This window comes from Phoxinus phoxinus (assembly GCF_949152265.1).
Source record: "Phoxinus phoxinus genome assembly, chromosome: 24".
NCBI classification, from domain to species: domain Eukaryota; kingdom Metazoa; phylum Chordata; class Actinopteri; order Cypriniformes; family Leuciscidae; genus Phoxinus; species Phoxinus phoxinus.
Genome location: NC_136899.1, coordinates 20,972,721 through 20,998,221, shown reverse-complemented (window position 1 = coordinate 20,998,221; position 25,501 = coordinate 20,972,721). Strand labels below are relative to the sequence as shown.

At 41.2% G+C, this 25,501-nt stretch overlaps 1 protein-coding gene across 2 annotated transcripts in view; it reads right to left on the bottom strand.

Annotated features, from left to right (window-relative positions):
* LOC306992599 (NACHT, LRR and PYD domains-containing protein 3-like) overlaps nt 1-25,501 on the bottom strand; it is a 44,012-nt gene that overhangs the window by 12,303 nt on the left and 6,208 nt on the right. For both annotated transcript variants that reach the window (XM_079601704.1, XM_079601703.1), the window contains exons 6-9: nt 25,217-25,390; nt 22,281-22,451; nt 6,759-6,929; nt 751-921 (exon numbers count right to left, since the gene is read on the bottom strand). In XM_079601704.1, the coding sequence (XP_079457830.1) occupies nt 751-921; nt 6,759-6,929; nt 22,281-22,451; nt 25,217-25,390 (687 nt within the window). The remainder of the gene's footprint in view (nt 1-750; nt 922-6,758; nt 6,930-22,280; nt 22,452-25,216; nt 25,391-25,501) is intronic.

Sequence of the window (25,501 nt, the reverse complement as noted above, 5' to 3'; positions counted from 1 at the left end):
CATTGATCAAACTCTTGAGTCATTGGCGGTTAGTTGTATCGAGTTGTATGGGAAGCCAAACACACGTACAGTGGGACGAAACGGAGCGGTGTTACAGAGCTCAATGGACCGAGCTGTGCGACCGACTCGACATCGCAGGGATGACGTGTTTGTAGCAAAACCGAATGGACAGCGCAAACTAATCTCACCAGCACGGCGCTGACCATGTTACTTTATTCATTACTGCTCCGCAGAAGTTCAGGTGTTTTCCCTGCATATAAGATCATGAAGTTTAGCATGAAGTTATTACATTTCCTTTGCTTATTATCTTTCATATTAGTAGTGTTTGAAAAGCTACTTTGAATAATTGTATTTCTGTAGCCACAGAAAGAGCCGTTAAAAGCAGAAACTTCAGCGATTAAGGACTGTGCAGTGCTGGGGAACTAGAGGATCAGGGTTGGGAAACACTATTATTGCACAGAAACATCATTAGAGAAAACACTGTTGTGTAAACGTGGGGGAAAAGAGTTGTCATTGTAGTCAGAGTGTAACAGACTAAAAGTATTGAACAAAATTAAATACTGACTATATTTAAAGAATATATTTTAAAAAGAATGGAACACTAATACCAGATCATGAGATTATTCATTTATGTACATCTGTGATTTCTGTGCTGAGATTTAGTGTTTACAGAACATTTTACAAGCTCATTTTAGTCCTAAAACTCTCACTGAGGACAAAGACATGTGTGACTATCAGAGACAATCTTACCGCAGATTCTCCAGTTTACAGTGAGGATCCTCCAGTACAGCAGAGAGCAGATGAACTGAATCTCCTAGTTTATTCCCAGACAGACTCAGTGTTCTCAGGTGTGAGGGGTTTGATCTCAGAGCTGAAGACAGAGCAGCACAACCTTCATCTGTGACTCCACAATCACACAACCTGTAGAGAACAACGACACACTCTTCACTCTCTCAGTTCAGATCAACACGTACAAGTTACAATTATACACTATTAAATATGTCTAAATTTTCATTGGAGATTTATCAGTCATAAAAAAATAATAAAGAAATTTAAAAAGCTTTCAACACCAGTGCTCCAAAAATACCAGTTTATATTGTCAGTTTAATAATAGGAGAAACACAGAGGAAAGATAATCTTCTTTTGTTGTTTGTTAATTATTGATCCTGATGTTGTGAAGGCTCAAACAAAACGTCTCAGGTTACGTATGTAACCCTGGTTCCCTGAGAGGGAACGAGACGCTGCGTTGAGACGCGGTGGGAACGCCTTGCGTGATTGCGTCGTGAAGCACATCTAAAATCAGTCCAATGGAAACGGGAGACGTCATGGGCGGGTGACGTCACCGACCAGGAAGCTATAAAGCACTCCCGCGATCAGAGAACACTAGCTTTGAAAAAGCCTGAAGCAAGATGATCACAGGTATGCAGGGAGTATGGCAAAGCAACGCAGCGTCTCGTTCCCTCTCAGGGAACCAGGGTTACATACGTAACCTGAGACGTTCCCTTTCAAGGGAACTCGAGCTGCGTTGAGACGCGGTGGGAACCCTATACCCACGACGCCATATGACAAATGCCTGTACTGTATGAAGACCATGCGCACACTAGAAACAAGCCCCCTAGACCCTGGAGTGGAGTCTAGGTCCAAGTCATAAAAAATAGACAACTGTATGCGGTAAGGACATCCTGCCGCATTACAGATGTCGTGGAGAGAAACTCCTGAATTTAAAGCCATACTCCTAGTAGAGTGGGCCCGGACAGCCAAAGGTGAAGGCTGTCCAGCCGCTACATAAGCAAGTGAGATAGCCTCAACTACTCGCTTGCTCAATATCTGTCTTTAGCTTTTCCTGATTAAGGTGGAGGACAGAAGGCCTGCAGCACAAATGACCCGCAAATTGAGTAGGGACCTAGGAATACAACCCGGCCTGGGGTGAAGAAAGACTACCACCATACCAGGTGCAAATCCAAGTACGTGCAGGCCTCAGCCTCATGTACCACGGAGAAGATGAAATAAGGATCTCTCCTCAGAGATAGCCCAGCAAAGAAACATACATTGCAGAAATCAAGTACTGTACCATAGGGCAGATAGCAAGATTCAGAAGGTGTTCTCCGCACCCGGCAGAGAACAGTTTACATTTCAATGCATATTCAGTCTTCTCGTGGAGGGAGCTCTAGACTGGAGTAAGGTCTCCACGACCTCAGTCGAGAGACCTGAATCTATGAGCTGGGCCCCCTCAGAGGCCGAGCCCACAGTATCCCTGACTCCAGATGAGGGTAACTCCCGGGAGCAGAGATAGCGGGAAATGCGTACAGGTGTAGCCTCGACCACACCTAATACATCGCATCCAGTCCAAGCGGAGCTGGATGCGTCAGGGATAACCACAAAGGCAAAGTTTTAACCGAAGTTCTCCCAAAGAAGCTCCACCCCCTTCGCCGAATGACCACTCATGATCACCCCCCACTTGTGAGGGAAGCATCCGTCGATAGCATAAGCGTCAACAAGAAGCCCCCAACACTGGGCCTGGGCGAGAAACCAAGGTTCTTTCACATGACCGAGGCACGTAGGCATAGCCGCGTGACCTTGATCATGCGAAAACGGATTTCCCCTCGGAGAAAACCCCTTGGTCCTGAGCCACCACTGCAGGGGTCTCATGTACAGAAGGCCAAAACTAATTACGTTGGACGCAGCTGCCACAAGACCCAACAGTCTGAAACTGTTCCACAGTGAGTGACTGGCCTAGTTTTACCCCATTTACGGCGAATCATTTATAACACCTGGAAAAGTGGTCCTCTGAGCTGGGAGGAGCACACTCTTCTTGGCGTTGAGTCGCAACCCCAACATCTTAAATGAGACAGAACGACATCTCGATGCCGAACTGCTATCTGCTCAAATTGAGCTAGGATCAACCAATCGTCGATAGTATAATACGCAAATGCGCTGGAGTCTCAGAGGAGCCAGAGCTGCATCCACGCATATTGTAAAGGTGTGGGGTGATAAACCTAGGCCGCACGGAAGAACCCGATATTGGTATGCTTCGCGCCCCGAAAGCAAACCTCAGGAACCTCCTGTGATGAGGATGGATAGATAAGCGTCCTTCACGTCTATTGTGACAGACCAGTCCTCGGGCTGAATCTGTGACACAATCATATTAGCGTAAGCATACTATGAACATGAGATTCTGAAACCTGCCGTTTTTAATTGACGCAGGTCTAGAATAGGACGCAACCCCTCATCCTCATTCGGAACAATGAAGAAGCGGCTGTAAAACCCTGACTGTCTGCTGGGAGGAGGAACCCCTTCTATAGCTCCTTTTTTGCAAAATTGTCAGCACTTCCTGCTCCATAACCAGAGCCTGCTCGAGGTCCACCACTGTGGGGAGGACCCCTAGAAATCTGGGCGGACGAGAACCGAACTGAATTCTGAACCCTTTTCTATAGTGTGCAGGACCCACTGAGAAATATGTGGCAGTAGTTTCCACGCCAGAAATTCTGCTAAGGGCACCAGTCTCTCGAGACTGGCCTCTGGATTTGGTTGAACAGTCACTTCAGTGCCCTGAAGCGGCGAACCGGCAGGGAACAACCGAACTGACCGTTCTACGACCCTCCTCGGAGGATCGTTTGGGGACGCTGACACCTCGGTGCCCTGAACGGAGGACCGGCAGGGAACAACCGAACTGGCAGCGCTGCGACCCTCCTCAGAGAGTCGCACCCCAGAGGGCGCCGAGGAGAAACGATTTCTCAAAACCGTCCCTGCCCCGGAGGAACCTTCAGAAGCCTGATAGCCTCAGCGTCAGGACTTCTTGTCTAAGTTTTATTAGAGATAACGACAGTCCTCAGATCTTGCCTACCTCTAACTATCTTAGCTCCAACGACCCTCCTCGGAGGATCGTTGGAAAGAGCAGGCACCTCGGTGCCCCGAAACGGCGAACCGGCCGGGAAACCGAACTGACTGCTCTACGACCCTCCTCGGAGGATCGTTTGGGGACGCTGACACCTCGGTGTCCTGAAACGGTGAACCGGCAGGAGAACCGAACTGGCAGCGTTGCGACCCTCCTCAGAGAGTCACACCCCAGCGGGCGCCGAGGAGAAACGATTTCTCAAAACCGTCCCTACCCCGGAGGGGACCACCCTCAGAAGCCTGCAGCCTCGGCGTCAGGGCTTCTTCTTCCAAGCTAAATTAGAGATAAAACAGTTCTCAGATCTTGCATATCTCTAACTGGCTAGACAGCGACCGCCACCCAGGTCCCTCTCGATTGTGGATGAGCCCGAATGGCGACGCTCTAATTTGCAGCACTTTAAGCTGCGAGGAGCTTTAGTAGGCTGAGACTGCTCCCGCCCAGCAGTCTCAGGAACATTAGATCGGTGAGGAAGAAACCTCTGGAACACCGCTGGATAGAATATATCTTCATTTTGTTGAAAGCGAAGCGTTCAGAGAACAGACATATATATATTATTATTAGTTTATTTTTTTTCCTTTATTTTTCTTTACATCAGAAAAACTTATATATATATATATATATATCACTCCGTGGCCACCAGCAGGAAAACAACCGAACTGGCAGCGCTGCGACCCTCCTCAGAGAGTCGCCCCTCACATACATCCATGTCCTTATATAGTTTACCCACCAATGCTGCCTAATAATATTTATCTATTATTTATGATGGCTGGTGGATAACGTCGGGGAAATGATGACGCCGACTCGGGAGAGAGATAGCTAGTAAGCGTCTCTTTAACCCGAGGCACTGTCATACTATGACATTTAATACTCAAAACATTACTTTAGTAGAAGTTTTGGGGATAAACACATAAAATAGAAACCGGTTTATTCCACGATCTCAACTCCTCAGTGTAGAGATAGGAAAAAACGGCAATCCCCGACGAGGAGGCTGAGATATAGAGATTTAATTATATTCTCACTCTCATAATGTTCAGTTGGCCAGAAAACATTTAACTTGGCAATCAGCACAAAATAAAACCTCCTTTTATAAGCTCCTCTTTATACAACAGAGTTATGAGCTGACTTATTTATTTATTCATTGAAAACTCACACACATCTGCTTTATTCATATATATATATATATATATATATATATATATAGATAGGCTATACACATATATTGTTTTTAAACACTAACGATCACCAATTCCTCGGAACTGGAGATCGCAGCACGAGAGTCTCATCGCGGGGAAAAGAAAACGCAGCGCGTGCTTCTCCCCGAGATAAGCCACTGGATTTAACACGTGAAGGCAGAGATAGGGCGCGCCCGTCTCAAATCTCGCTGTTAGATCCATTTGCGCTCCCCAAGATGCGCGTCGCCGTTGTGCCTCGGCAGCAGCGGGACTCGCGCCTCGGGAAGCGCGCACCGAATCGTCCTCCTCGAAGAACGCCCGGCGGGAGCGAGGTGATTAACAGACAACCTCTCGCAACTCAGTCAGCCCCCTCGAGAACTGACTGGGTATGCTCTACTCCCAAACAAGCAACGCAAAAGCTGATGCGCGTCCCCAACAACCGAGATAACACGAGGGTAGGGAACAACACAACGTTTTGAATTCTTGTTTCTTCATAATATATATCTAGATACTGAGACAGACAACAATAAATAGACATGGACAGACAGAGAGCGCTTGCTGAAGGCAACAAAGCTAGTGTTCTCTGATCGCGGGAGTGCTTTATAGCTTCCTGGTCGGTGACGTCACCCGCCCATGACGTCTCCCGTTTCCATTGGACTGATTTTAGATGTGCTTCACGACGCAATCACGCAAGGCGTTCCCACCGCGTCTCAACGCAGCTCGAGTTCCCTTGAAAGGGAACCAACTTTTTCAATGATTTCAGACAGCAAGACAGCATTGATTAAAGTTTATTATGGGGCAAGAACATTTTTCGGTAACACTTTAAAATACGGATCCTTCGTTAATGAATAACTACACAGGAACAAATGAGTAACACAATGTTAACAATCTAGTAACTACAGTTAACTAACAAGTAACTCTGATTAACGAATTAGTAATTAATAGCACACAGATTTAAGTGGTAGTTCACTATTAACTAATCAATAACTACAATTTTTCAATACTTCCCAGAGAAATAATGAAAAAAATTCACAATTCATGCAAAACATAATACCTAATGCAGGAAAAATGACTAGCACTAGATTAACATTACTGCTAGATACTGTACACTAATTATAAATATGTAATAGCGTAGCAGACTTATGATTTGGGAAAGCTGTCAATAATTAGCCTATGCACTGCTGTCTTTTAGAGAACTATTCATAAACTAAATAATTTTTAAGAATTGTTTTTATAAATGCACTTGTCACACTTACCCTGTGGCCGATTTTCCGGCATTCCTCTGGACTGGCTTTGAATAACTAGACTCATCATGGTGAGAACTGGAACATACTGAGTCATCAGCCATCCAAATACCAGTTATTTTATTATTTAACCTACTTCTCAAAAGTGTGTTTATGTATGTCTCTTTGCTCATATGTATATATATATATAAATATGTGTGTGTATATATATATCCTGTGAATGATTAGATGATTCTACCCTTTCGGGTTGGCTCTTCATTAGTAACTACAGCATGGAATCATGATAACTAGTAATGACTCAAGTGTTAATGCATACTTCTATAGGAACTACTAATTATTTGGATCCGTATTCTAAAGTGAAGATCATGTTAACTAACTAGTAATGGCTCAAATGATTCATCTTACGGAGGACAAAGACATGTGTGACTATCAGAGAGACAATCTTACCACAGATTCTCCAGTTTACAGTGAGGATCCTCCAGTACAGCAGAGAGCAGATGAACTGAATCTCCTAGTTTATTCACAGACAGATTCAGTTGTCTCAGGTGTGAGGGGTTTGATCTCAGAGCTGAAGTCAGAGCAGCACAACCTTCATCTGTGACTCCACAACAACTCAACCTGTAGAGAACAATGACACACTCTTCACTCTCTCAGTTCAGATCAACACGTACAAGCCACAATTCTACACTATTAAATATGTCTAAATTTTCATTGGAGATTTATCACAGTCATAAAAAAATAATAAAGAAATTAAAAAAGCTTTCAACACCTGTGCTCCAAAAATACAAGATTATATTGTCAGTTTTAAATAATAGGAGAAACACAGAGGAAAGATAATATTCTTTTGTTGTTTGTTAATTATTGATCCTGATGTTGTGAAGGCTCAAACAAAACCAACTTTTTCAATGATTTCAGACAGCAAGACAGCATTGATTAAAGTTTATTATGGGGCAAGAACATTTTTCTAATGATAAAAAAAAAATATATATATTTTTTTATAAGTTAACTGCATCTCCTGCACTGCAACAAACCACTCCGATAATATCTGCACATTAATGTACGCCTCAGACTAACTGTAGGCCTACATCATGTAAGACTCCAATACAATTACTAGGTAATTATTCCCTCACAAATAATGCTCTCAGTGAGTAAACTGTGTCTATTATGATAGACTACACAATATTGTAATATTATTTTCTAATTATTTTTAAATTATTATTATTATTATTTTAAGTCCTGTACGTGGTTCATTAGGCTACTCTTGTAAGAAAGTAACAGTGGCTGGAACAGACTTTAAGTATCACATGCGCTTGAAAAGATGCAATCTAATCCTGTTTACATGAAATAAGCTGCTCCCAATCAGGTTTGAGCTCACGGACCTGTTGCTATGACAGCAACTCCAGCTTCGAAGAACCTCACAATCCTGGATCATGTAAAATCGTCAACAGTAAAATCCAGATAACAGTAATCCAGGTATGAAGAACGGGCCCCTGTTCTCCAAGTGTTTTTGTAGACAGTAAATGATTTTTGTTGTTTTCACAGTATTATTACTGTACTCTACACAGTTCTCTACTGTATAAGCCGTGTGTAGTGATGATGTTCCTCCAGCAGTGCTCGAAGTGGGCCGATACGCACCAGCACTTCTATAAATAATAATACGTTTTATTTATATAGCGCCTTTCCAGGGCTCAAGGACGCTTTACAATAAACAAACAACGATAAAATCAATTGACAAAGACAGCAAACAAAACAACAGTAGGTAGATGAGAGTGTAAGTACAATATTTTAAGCTGTAGTGTACCCTCACTTTTTCTTGTGTGCCGGCACTTCTCACGTGTTGCTGGTACCAGGGGCGTCACTAGGCCCTTTTTCTACTCAGCCACATGATTTACAATTACTGCTTCTGTGATTCACAATTATACATAATATTAAACTATTCATTCAGTCATGGTGATGACTAGAAGTGTGCACTGATAGATCAGTGGTCAGGTAATATGTTTTTTTTATTTTTTTTATTACCGGTAAAAGTGCTAAACAGTGCGGGAGGAGTGAAAATAAGCGTATACATAGTGACATCACTATATGACAAACACTGCCCCAATAAATATTATTTAGCTCACAATGACATTTTCTTGAGGTGGCATTTCAAGTGGTCTAAAGGGTCTAAAGAGGTGGTCTGTTCTTGAGAAGATCGCCGCTGAAAGAAAATAACCGACTATATCAATGCAAGTAAATCAAACAAATAGGCCTTTAATTTATATAGTTTCACAAAGAGTTCAAAAGAATACATGCAAGCTTAATTTGTTTAAAAGCATAAATATATATATAAAGCAAAGTTTAATATTAACCCTAAAAGGGAAAGGTCATAAAAAGACATCAGAAAATGAATGTCTTGCTATTGTATTTCTTATTCAGACATAGGCTAAATACAATTTCATGTTTGTTTGTTTTTAAACATGACTTTTATTTTGGATTTCTAATTTTTAATTATGACATACATACGTTGCCCCTTTAGGGTATAAAGTCATTAAAAAAATAATGCTTCTTTGGCAATTTGTATTATAACATCTTAGCCAAATTTTTTAAACTATTTATTCTCTCATAACTTAAACTAAACATTCTTTGTAAAATTCTGCTGATCTTTTTAGGTATTTTATTATCTAAAATCAATATTTTTATTCATAAATATGTCCTCAATGGTGTACAAATACCTCGGCCAATTATCTGACTTTATGAAGAATCTGAAGAATTTATTATCTTTATATACATGAGACGGGTAGGTCCCATAGACAGTATGGTAGGTCCACGGAGGCTTCCATGTAGTTCCGTCATCTTGCAAAACTATAATAGCAGAGAGGGACAAAAAGTACTAAGCCAACGCATTTCCACAACGCGTTTTCGTTCAGAGCCAGTACCAGCAGAAACGCAGGTGCAGAGCAGTGAGAGGCGCTTGAAACTACACCGGCAAGTTTAAAAGTCTGAATTGCATTGTTATTCAACTCATATTCCGCCACAGGAGAAGAAAACATTGTCGCCAAAAATAGAACGTAAAAGGAAACGTGACGTGACCATAGATTACAGAAAACAAGAGTTAATGTCGCTTATGTGGCTAATTTTATATAGCTCTCCTTTTTCAAAAACAATCCATTAGCTCAAGTTGTGAATATTTTGCTACATGCATAGAACTGTACAGACAATGAAAATTCATTGCTATTGCTAGACATAAATTGTATAAACCTCGGTCGCTTCTCTTCTCTGCCTTTGTAAACTTTAAATTCTATCAAGATCGTCTCTCTTAGCTGCCGGGCATCTTTGTCGTCGTGGTATTGACTCTCGCTCTCCTCCTCTTCCTCGTCGTCCACCTCCTCGCCTAGATCCCACTGATCCACTGCCTCTCTGTCCTCTACCTCTTCCTCTCCCTATTGTTGAATCCATGGGCGTCAGTTTGGTTTGAAATGTGCTGGGGACAGAGACGCATTCGGAAGTGCATTTTCAGAAGTGCTGGGTACAATGATGCGGCTAAAAAAATGTTTCTCTTTCGCGCAGGTCATGTTTAGAAAGACAATGTCCTGTAGCTTACTAATGTAAGCTCTCCAAGCTACTATGCTCTCCACAGAATATAAAATATTAATGTAATTTAATTTAATTTTTCGTGTTTGCATTTATGAGGAAAAAACAATGTTACGGACGTGACAGTTCTCGGACTGCTTTAAAACTTTCAAAGAGACTTCACACAGAACGCACAAAGCCTTTCTTTAAAGTGAATTTCGTTTTGTATTAATTGTATCTTAATTTTAATCAATGTATCATCAACCAATTGCCTGGATTTAATAAATAATAAGTAGGCTAAAGCAGACTAGATATCACGACACGAGGCGCCGACGCATTCTGGATCTCGTCTCGAGTCATAAATGAACAGAAACTCAGCACAGCCTACTTGCCTCACAGACCTGAGAAATATATCTATTATCTAGCTACAGAACGCTTGGAATCATACTTCCAACAGAACAATTAAAAACGAAAGAAAACTATGTAATCCGTATGAAATGTGCATTTCTCTCTGCCGCGTTCACTAGCTACTGCGAAGATCGCGAGTCAGCATCGTCAACTTCATATTTGCAGCCGACACAGAACACACTATTAAAATGTCCCCTTGCTATATTTGACATAGCCTATTTATAATCATTACTTTTGCTGGTTCTTTGTGACAGCTTTTATGTGCTTTATTGGCAGCGCGCACTGTTACATGAACGCGTCACCTCCGCATCAGCACCGAAAACATGGAGATTTTTTTTTTTGTAATCCCCAAAAAAATCATTATACGAACCGAATCGTGGGTCAAAAATCGTGATACGAACCGAATCGTGGGTTTGGTGTATCGTTACAGCCCTACTAGCAACCCCAAAAAAGCGGTGGGTACAAAATGACTCATGACAAAATCTGGTGGGTACGCGTCCCCACCGTCCCCCCCGAAATCGACGCCTATGGTTGAATCATCTGATGATGATGATGATGATGATGATATCTGTCATAGAGATTTGGTAATTTCATATGTTGATTGACAACCTATCCAGGGAATAGAATAGCTGAGAGTGAGAGGGGGCGGGACTTGAAAATCCATGCCAGATACTGAGGAAGTGAGACTGGGTCTGTGCTGCATCTGATAAATAAATAAGTTCTTAGCAACAAAGTCGTTGTAAGTGAGACTTATTTGACATGGTGTCAGAAGTTGTGGAGAAATAGAAATGGCGAAATTCGCTCCACCCACGAACTTCACCTTTGATAGACCTCAAGAATGGGCCGCATGGCGACAACGTTTCACGAGGTACAGAATAGCCACGAAGCTAAAGGAGGAGGATGGCGAGGTACAAGTGAGTACCCTTATATATGCCATGGGACCAGAGGCAGAAAACATATTCAGCTCGTTCACGTTTGAGAGAGACGAGCATAAAAAAGACTTTGACGTCGTGCTGAATAAGTTTAATGACTATTTCATCCCGAAAAAGAACGTCATCCACGAGAGGGCGTGCTTTTACCAACGCACACAAAGGCCGGGAGAAAAGGCAGAGATGTTCATCCGTGCACTCTACGAATTAGCAGAGAGTTGTGACTTCGGTGCCCAGAAAACAGAGAACATCAGAGATAAGCTTGTGGTTGGCATCAAAGATAAAGAGCTTTCAAGAAAGTTGCAGCTGATGACAGACCTTACCTTAGACACGGCGGTGCTGATGGTGAGGCAGGCGGAGGACATCGCCCAGCAGGTGAGCCAACAGGAGGAAGGTGCACCAAGCAGTGTTCAGGAGGTTACACGCAGACGACCTGAAAGAAGGGGAAGATGGGATGAAAAGAAGCCAGCGAGAGAAAAAAATTATAGAATGACCGGCGGCGGCAGTTGCGGAAAGTGTGGAAAAACGAAACATCACTATAAGGAAAAATGCCCCGCAGCAGAAACTGAGTGTCGAAAATGTAAAAAGAAAGGACACTGGGAGCGTATGTGTTACTCAAGAGCAGTTAATGAAGTAATAAGAGGAGCACACACACAGGCAAGTGATGACGATTCATATTACCTGGGAACGGTAAGCAAAACTGGGACCGACGACACAGAGACTTGGTTTGTGAAATTGAACGTGCAAGGCTCGCGAGTAAAATTTAAAATTGATACCGGAGCTGACGTAACCGTTATGAATGAAGAGACTTTTAACTCGCTTGGAAGTAAAGCGAAGTTGAGTCAGACACATGCGAAATATGACAGTCCGGGTGGTAGGATAAATTGTTTGGGACAATTTGAAACGACCACGGAGTACAAAGACAAAAAGTTCAAGTTCACAATTCACGTCATGGAGGGTGACACCGTGAACAATTTGCTAAGCAGAGAACAAGCAGTAGAGATGGGCTTAGTGAAAAGAATAGAGCAAGTCAGCGCAGCATTCGGTGAACAGGGAACAATGAGAACCGAGCCTGTTAAAATAAATCTAAAAGAGAATGTAGAGCCATACGCAGTCCACACCGCGAGAAGAGTGCCTATACCATTACTCCCCAAAGTTAAGGCCGAACTCCAACGAATGGAGGAGAACGGAGTCATTGAAAAAATAACGCAACCAACAGACTGGTGCGCGCCGATGGTACCAGTGATGAAACCTAACGGGAAAGTGCGCATCTGCGTTGACTTGAAAAAGCTGAACGAAAATGTAAAAAGGGAACGGTACATCCTACCCACGACTGATGAAATTCTTGCCAAACTGGCCGGGTCCACAATATTCTCTTCGTTGGATGCCGCAAGCGGGTTTTGGCAAATTCCCCTACATAGTGAGAGCAGTCTTCTCACTACATTCATAACGCCGTTTGCTAGATATTGTTTTAAGCGCTTACCATTCGGCATTAGCATTGCGCCAGAAATATTTCAGCGCAAAATGAACGAACTCCTAGGAGGCTTAGAGGGAGTTGCGGTCTACATGGACGATCTAATCATTCACGGCGAAACCCAAGAACAGCACGACGAGCATCTGAGGCGCGTTCTGGAGAGGATAGAGCGCGCAGGACTCAAGCTCAACAAAGAAAAGTGTATCTTCAGACAGAAAGAGCTTTCTTTCCTGGGGCACGTCATAGACGAGAGAGGAGTCAGGCCCGACCCGGGGAAAGTAAGGGCTATTTCAGAGCTGCAAGCCCCAAGAAATGTGAGTGAACTGAAGCGGGTCCTGGGGATGATAAACTACATGGGACGCTACATTCCAGATTTGGCGACAGAGGGCGGGCCGCTGTTTGATTTATTAAAAGGGACTGTAGCATGGACATGGGACCAGTCGCAAGAAAGCGCATTTCAAAAGCTTAAAGAAACTCTAATGACTGCACCTGTTCTAGCGTACTACGATTCAGGAAAACCCACGGCGGTGTCAGCAGACGCGAGTAGCTATGGGCTGGGAGGAGTCTTGCTACAGCTGCACGGAGACAGCTGGAAGCCGGTGGCATATTGTTCGAGGAGGTTAAATGAGGCGGAAACCAGGTACGCGCAGATTGAAAAAGAATGTTTGGCCGGGGTCTGGGCATGCGAGAGATTTGAGAAGTATCTCATAGGCCTGGATAGATTTCGCCTTATTACAGACCACAAACCCCTCGTACCATTGATCAATAAAAAAGACTTGGACACGGTACCGATACGCTGTCAAAGACTTTTAATGAGACTGATGCGATTCGCAGTGACCGCAGAATACGCACCTGGGAAGACATTGGTAGTAGCTGATACACTGTCGAGAAGTCCAATAGGCGATGATGCACCGAGCAGTAGGCCTACAGCGAACGAGATAGCCTGTTACGTAGACGCAGTCATTGCCAGCTTGCCCGTGTCACAGTCAAAGTTGTGCCTGATCGCAACAGCGACTGAAAGAGATGAACAATTACAACTAGTGAGTAAGTTCATTAAGCAGGGATGGCCAGAGCACGTAAGAAACGTACCGGAAGGTATTAGAGACTATTTTTCAGTGAAAGATGCGCTGTCAATAAGTGAAGGACTGATAATTCTGGGCAGACGCATTTGTATTCCAAGTGAACTGAGACAGGAAATCCTTGAGCGAATCCACGAAGGCCATCTAGGGTTGTCAAAATGCAGAGAAAGGGCAAATTCATCCGTATGGTGGCCTGGTATATCATCGGATATAAATAACAAAATTGACTTGTGTATGTTCTGTCGCGAAAACAGGAAGACACAAAGGAAAGAGCCACTGAAGTCAACCCCGCTACCTGACAGACCATGGCAGCGCGTGGCTATAGACATTTGCGAGAACAAGGGCCAGATGTATCTGATTGTTTCGGATTATTACTCACGCTTCATAGAGATTCTTCATCTGCCAAAGACAACAACGGCGCAGGTGATAAACAAACTGCAAGCTACGTTTGCGAGATTTGGAATACCGGAGCAGATCATGAGTGATAACGGTCCGCAATTTACTAGTGAGGCATGGACTTCATTTAAGGTAAAATATGACTTTGAACATGTCACATCGAGCCCGCACAACCCGCAAGCAAACGGGCATGCCGAGCGCGCGGTCCAAGTAGCCAAACGCATCCTCAGACAGGACGACCCGATCCTCGCTTTGATGTGTTACCGCGCAACACCCCATTCATCTACAGGGGTAAGTCCTGCCGAATTGTTGATGGGCAGAAAAATTCGTACCACGCTGCCTACGTTAAAGAAAAACCTGCAGCCAAAGTGGCCAAATAGACTGATGGTGAGAGAAAGAGACGCTTTGGCTAAAACAAAACAAGCCTTCTACTTCAATCGGAGACACGGAGTGCGGGAATTACCTGAGTTGAAGCCAGACGATGCGGTGCTGATGAAACTGGACGGGGAAAAGTCGTGGAAAGGTCCAGTGCAGGTCAAAACGCAAGAGAGTGCACCGCGCTCATTCGTGGTGCAGGCTCCAAAAGGGGAAGGAGAAATGAGGCGGAACCGCAGACATCTGCAGAAAGTGCCTGCAGAATATCCAAGTGCTGATAATAACTGCGAAACAACAGTGAAGAGCCCGCAGGCGCTTGAAAAACTGCACATCAGCAACGCGGATCAGCCAGTGTCGCAGACACCGAGTGAAACACAAGGAGTGACTGTGACCAGATCCGGCAGAGTAATAAAACCAACTGTCAAACTGAATTTATAGTTAAAAGTCAATTGAAACTCTATGCACGTTGAATGTGTAGTGGATGTGAGTTATTCATCTGAAACTAATGCAATGTTAAATGTTTATTTGATAAAAGAGAAACTGTCAAATGTTTAAAATGTTCATTATAGTTAAAAATGAATAGCTAGTTAGAAACAAAGAATTACGGTTACAACAATGTGTTTCTCTAGGAAAAGTTAAAGGGGGAGGTGTCATAGAGATTTGGTAATTTCATATGTTGATTGACAACCTATCCAGGGAATAGAATAGCTGAGAGTGAGAGGGGGCGGGACTTGAAAATCCATGCCAGATACTGAGGAAGTGAGACTGGGTCTGTGCTGCATCTGATAAATAAATAAGTTCTTAGCAACAAAGTCGTTGTAAGTGAGACTTATTTGACAATATCTAACAATGAACATAATTCAGAAAATATAACGAATAAAGAAGGCATAACCTATAATAAGAAGGGGGGGATGCGTGGGATTTCCCCCTTTCTGGTCAATGTTTCCCTGCCTCTGCTTAATTATGTTAATCCCCGATGGGGATAAATGTATCCTCCCCTCAAAGTGATCATAGTGCTACTACATAGTGGCGAGACGGATCACAAAACTTATCACGGATCCGTGGTTTGATTAAAGTCAATTTTATTTTAAAATGATTACTCACTCACTCTTGAGCGTCTGGCGCGAGTGATTTCAATGTTAAGTCAATGTAAAGACGCGTTTATGCGCGTCTAGAGGTCCTGGGGCACGGTGTTTAGCGCGGCACGGTGTTTAGCGCGGCGCGGTAGACGCGAGCCTCATTCGCGCGTCCAGTTTGCGCGAATGAGGCTAATTGCTATCACAGATAATGTCTTTTCTATTATTTCACTGTAGCTCAGCATCGTGATGTAAAGTTAACGTTATTGCATGATCACAGTTCATATGTGTGGGGAAAGATAAGCTATTAGAGTAAAAATAGTGCGTTAGGCTACTTCAGTTAATAAGAAAAAAAGATTTTACAATTCCTGCAAATGCAGTGATGAAGTTCATGTTCTCATGATTTATTTTTATGAATAAAAATGTTTCAAAACATCCCCCCTCTCTGTTTTTTTCACAAATCGCACCCTGCTACTAATTTAGGGCTGCAACGATTAGTCGACATTGTCGACAACGTCGACAATAAAAAATTGTCCACAAATATCTTTGTTGTCGAGTAGTCGTTTGATCTCACGTGACCAATGTATGGGCCTGCAATATCGCATTTTGACCGCTACGACGCTGTAGCGCTAGAGTGTAATGCAGCCGTTAAATGCTTTTGCGGTAGAAGAAAAAACAGCGCGAATTACATAAACGGCGAATTATGGCGGAGTGTAAACGAGTTCGGACCAGTAAGGTGTGGGAAAGTTTCACAAAACTGCCAACTAAAAATGCTGTCATGTGCAATACATGCAAGGCTGAGCTTGCGTTTCACGGGAGCACAACATATGTTGGAGCACTTAAGAGAAAGCATCCCGGTCAAAAGGAGCCTGTGAGAGGTGAGTGAGTGTTCAATCTCCAGGTGAAGCTAACTAACTAGTTGTAAATCTCTTTATTAGAGAATGCAATACTACCATTAATAAAAGTGATAAAATTAAAAATTATAATATAAATACAGTAATGTGATTATTTATTTTGCATAGAATAAAACTTGATCGAGCTTAGGAGTCAGGGCTGTTTTTATTATTGTAACACTATTAGGTAAATACGTTAGCTATTACATTAATATAAACACAATGAACTAACATGAACAAAAATGTTAACAAAAATTAATAATGTTACAAATGTGCTGCTCATATTAGTTAGTTCATGTTAGTAAATACATTAATGTTTACAAATTAAACTGTTACCTTAGTGTGAATTGCTTCTAGATTTCAAACTAAACAACCAGTAAAGATGATGACTAAACAACAGTTTAACCACTAAGAGAGTTAAAATAAAATGTTTTTTCTTTGCAAAAAAGATATTTTCTTTGCATTCCTGCAACATCCACTCCAGCAGAACGGATCTTCTCAGCTGCAGGAAACATTTGCTCACAAAAAGAGCAAGCTTGTCACGTGAACATGTTGATATGCTGACCTTCCTTCATTTTAATTCAGCACTTATTTGAAAATCCAAAAAAGCCAGTGCAGAAAGGACACGAGTTACTTACTGCTTTTCATTAAACTAACTGAACACTTGGTTTTAGAAATAAAGCTCTTAATACTGCTGCCAAGAGATATTTACATTCAAACATATTTTTGTCTGCAATGCAGCTGATTTATTTTTGTTGACCTGTTTAGTTGGAGGTTCATTAAAGTTCATTAAAACACCATTTCAAAAGCTGAAGTGATTTTTTTTTTTTAAGATTATAATATGTATAACTCAATGTTTTAACTTATTGAAAAGGCTGAATAATCATTCCAAACTTGCTGATTAGTCGTCAATATAATCGACGATTAGTCGATTATTCGGTCCAATAATCGTTAGATTAATCGATTATCAAAATAATCGTTTGTTGCAGCCCTATACTAATTACAATATTTAATGTTTTTCACAGTCAGTAATTCATACTGTAACATTCGTTTGTTTGTTGTCATGTTGCAGTTTGTTTGAAATAACAGACCTGTTCACCTGAAGGAAAACTCGACGAAGTGCTATTAGAAGACATCCTGTCAACGCTTTTTGGTACATATCGCCTACCGTAGATGCAACGCGCATTTGAAAAGCGAGGCGCTGGAGAGCAAAATTAGTTTGAATGCAAAATACGAATTCACCACTAGATGGGAGTAATTCCTACATATTGTCCCTTTAAGTATAATGCCATTTTATGGATATTAGCCTTCTGTATAATATTTAATACACAAATATCTATGGCCTATAAATTATCGATATGACCAAAACTTTGCTGAAAAACCTCTTGCTTGCTCTACTTCATGCCTTCAGTCCTCTAGATTAATAGTTTATACTTTATACTTAAAGGTTCTCTAAGCGATCCTGGGTGACGTCACTTCTTGTTGACGTTCGAACTATTGTCAAACAAAACGGAGGCTAGCTAGACCCTCCCTCCTCCTCATCCGCGCACTAACCCCCCAAACCCCATCCCACATCATTCTTGTCGGTTATTGGCTGGAACAGTTTGTTATGTTTCGTGGTGCGGGTTAGTCCAGTTTGTTTTTGTTGCTGTTTGTGGAGCCTGGGGTGTCTACAGAGACCGCGTTTTTTTAGAGTGTGTTCAGGAGACAGACAGCTAGCGGATAGTGAGGAGATATTTGCTGTATGTGACAAAAAAATGTTTGGCCTAAAAAATGCGTGACATCGCTTAGAGCACCTTTAACAAATAAAGCATTCAAGGTCATCCTGTAGCGTAAGTTACCATGGCGATGGAACCCGCTAAAAACCAATCCACTTTCTTGAGCCCGAAAAAAAGAGAGTTTGCTCAAAATAATCTCAAACTTACAAGGGGAGCAACTGAAACTGGCTTCATGCAACAGGCCACAGAAACAGTGGGAAACACTAACAACCACCACTCATTGTAACTCTGACGTGCTCCTGAAGAGCTTCATTTGCTGGATCAGGTGTTGGATCAGGGTTGGGTCTGAACTCTGCAGATAGGTACTGTAGATCTCCAGGAACAGTTTTGGGCGCTCCAGATTTAGATTAACGAGATACACACACTATTTACGTTACCTGCTTCTGTGCATCAAAATTATACATAATATTGAGTAGGGGTGTCACGATTCTCCAAATCCTCGATTCGATTACATTTTCGATTCTAAGGTCACAGTTCGATTCGATTCTCGGTTTTTACTCTTTTTTTTTTTTTTAAAGCACAGGTTGCTATGCCATTTTTAGACCAAACTTTTATGCATATCTGACCTTTGTTCGCAATGTACCTCACTACATTGTCAAATTTAAAACATTTATTAAGAATATAATGTAACAATACTTATATCTTCAGTCAATTGGAAACAAAATAACCTGCGATCTAGTTTCTCTTTTGTAACTGCAGTCTTCTTCACAGAAGATGACATTCAAGTTCACAACAAAACAAACAAACAAACAAACAGTTTAACAGATAAATCTATGCGTCGCGCAGAGCCACGTCTTTAAAATTCTAACACTTTATTCTCTGTGAGTGTGAACACACACACACACACACCGGCGGCGCCATTCGCCGTCTGCCCGCGGCGCCAGCAACGGCTAGGGGGACCTTGTTCAAAATTAATCCTGCCGCGCCAGAGAGCGCCATTCACATAGTTTTATATTACATTTATTTTAAATTAATACATTTTATATAAATTTATTTGTCTCAAATCGTCGTTATGACTTTGCTGCAATATACATGTTTTACATTAATTTACAGAAATCAGCTGGTTGAATGAAAATTGCTGATGTTATCAGATTTTCAGGATACATTCAGTTAACGGACGCTCTCTGAGATAAAGTGCAGACTAAGCAACGTCGTGCCTCATAACATAGACATGATCTTAATTCCATATGTCCTTAAACATAATATTGCAGGCCATAAACATGAAAGTGCGCGTCCGGTGTAGGCTACGATACCTCGAGTTGTCATAGACGCGGCGCTTATCGTCGGGTGTGCGGCCCCCAGAGGAGGTTGACTCGCAGCATTTCAACACGCGTGTTTTTTCTGCTTGACAAGTCGACCGAACGTGACATGGGGGCGTGGCAGCATCGACGATTCCATTTTTTAATTCGATGATCGAGATTGTGACTTAATTTCGATCGATTTCGATTTAAAATCGAAATCGGGACACCCTTAATATTGAACTATTCATTCGGGCAAGCACATTTCATTCTTTCTCCGCAAGAACACAAGTCCGTTCTTAGATCTGAGAAACCATCCAGGTGAACCCCAACACTGCACATTTTGGATGTCTCTCTTCTCTAACAAACCCACCTGAGATCTTGGAGTCTTTACTAACGAGCTGATGAGTTGAATCAGCTGTGTTTGATTAGAGAGACATCTAAACTGTGCAGTGCTGGTGACACTCCAGGATCAGGGTTGAGAACCACTGAATTAGGGGAGAGCGGGGCACAACCTAACGCATTTTGGTTTTGGCTCAATTATTTAAAAAATAATTAGGTTAGATTAATTATTTTTTTTACACAAGAAACATACACATCTCTGCTACAAATGAACACTTAAAGTTTTTTTCTAGGACCTTCCATTTTCGTACAGTTGCACTGAAAGTGACAGAAGTGCAAATGTTACAACTTACCCCATATGCGGGGTTAGTTGTAACAGACAGAGGGGTTAGTTGTAACACTTGTGTGTAACACACATAATTCAGTACTATTTTATCTGTATAGTTTGATATTGTTTGTACATCTGTATAGATAGATATCCATACATCCATCCCTCATCCAATCATCCTTCTATTATAGATCAATATCATGGATAGAGATATAGGAAAGGGCTGAACAGTTTTGCAGGCAAAATTATTATTATTATTAATAGTAACAGTAATAATAATAAAAACAAGCTTAAAATCACATTTTAAAGTGTTTATTACATGAAAACAGGCAATATTTTTAATAAATAAACAAGTGATCAATATAGTAAACAAATCCCATAGCCTACAATATTGTGAACACTTGGCGGCTTAGTTGTAACACTGTGTTACAACTAACCCCGCTGTGTAAAAAATATTTTAAACCTAGCTAACAGTTGCTAGGAGTTGCTGACATGTTTCAAAATGGTGCCATGTTTTAGCCAACAAGACAGTGATTAAGGCAATATAAAGTTAGATTTGGTGACGTACACACTAGGGCTGGGATAAACGATTATTTTTTAAACGATTAATCTAGCGATTATTTTTTCGATGCATCGATTAATCTAACGATTATTTTTCCCAGTCCGATTCGATTTCGATTATCGATTATCTGCCCATTAATTGACTATAATAGCAATTTATACATGTTGATTTACATGTCTGAATGAAAAAAACATGAATTCCTTAACATTGCAATAGCCTATATGTTTATTGCTCTTAAAATTCCAAAATAAAACATTGTACAAGTGCATGCATTTCTTAGTCAGAGGTAGCATTCAATAAAACCTTGATTAAATATCAACAAGTAGGCTAATCAAATCCTATGTGTGTAACATACAGATTTCAGATTAATATATTCGTTTTCCTTAAAATTTGAATTAACAGAACAACTTAAACACTTTGCAGTTTGAATGATGTCCTGTAAACAAAATGACGGAGTATGTTTTTGTTTCCACTGTTCGATCGCGCCTCACACTCACACACACACACACACACATAATTAAACACTCTGCGACTTTGCGATCGCGCCTCTCTCTCTCTCTCTCTCTCACACACACACACACACACATAATCAAACACTCTGCGACTTTTCGATCGCGCCTCTCTCTCTCTATCTCTCTCACACACACACGCGTACACAAATATAATCAAACACTCTGCGACTTTGCGATCGCGCCTCTCTCTCTCACACACACACACAGACAGACACACACACACACATAATCAAACACTCTACGACTTTTCGATCGCGCCCGCGCCTCTCTCTCTGCCGTGGTGCTAGAATGGAAGGCCATCTCCATTTTGCAAAGACGACATATCAGGGAATTGTTTCCTTTTTAATTAAAGAATTCCCACACTTTAGAGGAACGAGTGCGTGCCGCCTTGCACTTCTGAAAGTCTGAGGAGCGAGTGGTGTTGCTACTACTCTCCGACGCCGCCATTTTTGTTTTGGGTCTGACGAATCGACGTGCATATTTTGCGTCGACGTATTTTTTGCGTCGACTGCGTTGTCCCAGCCCTAGTACACACACAACTCAGAAACAGAAAAATACGTATGATGAAAAAAAATACTAACATGGTGTCAAAACACTCTTTGTCCCGTATCTTCACAAAATATTACCAAAAATTTTCACAAATCCACGGGAGACCGTCTTCTGGCAGCGAGAGAAAAAGATCGTAAACACAACCCGCGTGACCCTGAGTAACTACGTAAAAGGTCCGTGTTACATTTAGCCCCGCGTTAGGTTGTGTCCCGCGCTCCCCTATTACAGGAACATCATTGGGGAAAGCACTGTTGAATAACATACAGTAGGGGAACAGGAATGGCATTGTAGACTAAAATTATTGAATATAATTAAATATTGACCAAATTTAAAGGATTTTTTTTAAATGTAAAAATAAAGTAATTTATGTACACCTGTGTTTACAGAACATTTTACAAGCTAATTTTAGTCCTAAAATGTACATCAAATGATTCATCTTACTGAGGACAAAGACATGTGTGACTATCAGAGACAATCTTACCGCAGATTCTCCAGTTTACAGTGAGGATCCTCCAGTACAGCAGAGAGCAGATGAACTGAATCTCCTAGTTTATTCCCAGACAGATTCAGTTGTCTCAGGTGTGAGGGGTTTGATCTCAGAGCTGAAGTCAGAGCAGCACAACCTTCATCTGTGACTCCACAATCCCACAACCTGTAGAGAACAATGACACACTCTTCACTCTCTCAGTTCAGATCAACACGTACAAGCCACAATTCTACACTATTAAATATGTCTAAATTTTAATTGGAGATTTATCAGTCATAAAAAATAAAGAAATTTAAAAAGTTTCAACACCTGTGCTCCAAAAGTACCAGTTTATATTGTCAGTTTAATAAAAGGAGAAACACAGAGGAAAGATAATCTTCTTTTGTTGTTTGTTAATTATTGATCCTGATGTTGTGAAGGCTCAAACAAAACCAACCTTTTCAATGATTTCAGACAGCAAGACAGCATTGATTAAAGTTTATTATGGGGCAAGAACATTTTTCTAATGGTACAGCATTTTTTTTATAAGTTAACTGCATCTCCTGCTCTGCAACAAACCAATCCGATAATATCTGCACATTAATGTACGCCTCAGACTAACTGTAGGCCTACATCATGTAAGACTCCAATACAATGACTAGGTAATTATTCCCTCACAAATAATGCTCTCAGTGAGTAAACCGTGTCTATTATGATAGACTACACAATATTGAAATATTATTTTCAAATTAGTTTTTAAATTATTGTTATTATTATTATTTTAAGTCATTATTATACCTGGTTCATTAGGCTACTCTTGTAAGAAAGTAACAGTGGCTGGAACAGACTTTAAGTATCACATGCGCTTGAAAAGATGCAATCTAATCCTGTTTACATGAAATAAGCTGCTCCCAATCAGGTTTGAGCTCACGGACCTGTTGCTATGACAGCAACTCAAGGATGAGCTTCGAAGAACCTAACAATCCTGGATCATGTAATATCGTCAACAGTAAAATCCAGATAACAGTAATCCAGGTATGAAGAACGGGCCCCTGTTCTCCAAGTGTTTTTGTAGACAGTAAATGATTTTTGTTGTTTTCACAGTATTATTACTGTACTCTCAACAGTTCTCTACTGTATAAGCCGTGTGTAGTGATGATGTTCCTCCAGCAGTGCTCGAAGTGGGCCGATACGCACCAACACTTCTATAAATAATAATACGTTTTATTTATATAGTGCCTTTTTAGGGCTCAAGGACGCTTTACAATAAACAAACAACGATAAAATCAATTGACAAAGACAGCAAACAAAACAACAGTAGGTAGATGAGAGTGTAAGGACAATCTATATTTTAAGCTGTAGTGTACCCTCACTTTTTCTTGTGTGCCGGCACTTCTCACGTGTTGCTGGTACCAGGGGCGTCACTAGGCCCTTTTTCTACTCAACCACATGATTTACAAAACCTGCTTCTGTGATTCACAATTATACATAATATTAAACTATTCATTCAGTCATGGTGATGACTATAGAAGTGTGCACTGATAGATCAGTGGTCAGGTAATATGTTTTTTTATTTTTTTTATTACCGGTAAAAGTGCTAAACAGTGCGAGAGGAGTGAAAATAAGCGTATACATGGTGACATCACTATATGACAAACACTGCCCCAATAAATATTATTTAGCTCACAATGACATTTTCTTGAGGTGGCATTTTAATATTTGCTGAACTCTTCCCTCGCCATTGACAGAAATTTCTGTAATTTGAGGTAAAACGCTTCCCTGCCATTGATTAAAACACAGATGAAGAAGAAGCAGAAACATGCGATATCATATGTGACTCTGTGCTGGCAAAATGAGTCAGAATGCGTACAGGCTATTACGAGTTACAGGCAAAACAAGTGAAAAATGGTCGCATTTGAGGTTTTCACAAAAATGAGTTCATTAAGCCCTCATCAAAATAGCAATTAAACATTTAAAAGTATCTTTATTTGTATGTTTTCTGAGAGGAGTACCTTTCCTCTGCTCGCTTTCCCTCAGCATAAGTTGGTATTGTTTTAAAGCGTAGCATTCCAACTTTGTGAATATTCATAGCGAATTCTCGACGGCATGAGTCTGAACCAATGAAATGTGATTTTCAAACTCATACTGATTTAAACAAAATGATTTTACTCACATTGACATCCGAAGCGTGCCTCAAAGACGCCTCAGACAGCGCGTGATCCCGATATACACTTATACCTACACAGAATTACAGTATTTCAATATATATATTATATTGTTCCTATAAATACTTGGTTTTGACTTGGTGTGTGCCAAATTTGGAATTATTACCAGAGATTTTAAGTGAAAATGTTCTCATTGCGACTCATTTTGCCAGAACGGGTCACGTATGTAAGCAGATGCATATGTAAAATCAAAACTGCCTAATGTTACTTAATGAAATGTGGACGCAGGACGAGGTATAGGACTGTGAAGCTGTGGGGGTGTTGTTGGACTTGATCTACTCCATCTGTGTTTTGATTATCGTTCTGAATCCGATCCAGACGTAGTCTAAATATCTAATATCTAAAAATTCTAAAAACATAAGCAATTTTTCAGCATACAAGACTTAACATTTTAAGTCATATTGCTTCTCAAGTAAATGTATCTTCAATTAAGAATACAAAAAAGAAAAGAAGACAAAAATACTGAGAAAGAAATAGATGTTCTGCAATGTAGTCCTAAAATGTACATCAAAGCATTTAGTCCAGGGTTCCTCAAATCCGGTTTTGAAGTGCCGCTGTCCTGCAGAGTTTAGCTCCAACCCTAATTAAAGACGCCTGAACAAGCTAATCCATGTCTTCAGAGTTACAGGAAGATGAGTTTTATCAGGGTTTGAGCCAAACTCCGTAGGCCAGCGGCACTCCAGTGCAATAACATGTCTGACTATGATATACTGTAGATGATCTTACCAGAGTTTCTCCAGTTTACAGTCAGGATCCTCCAGTACAACAGAGAGAAGCTTCAGACCCGGATCTCTCAGTTTTTTATTATTCAGATTCAGTTCTCTCAGTTGTGAGGGGTTTGATCTCAGAACTGAAGTCAGAGCAGCACAATCTTTCTCTGTGACACCACAATCACTCAAACTGTAGAGAGATGAAAATCATACTTGGTAAACACTATGAACTGACAACAAAAAGCAATAGAAAATAGAGAAAAAATAGACAATTTGTAGATGGAGTAAAGAAAACACTGCA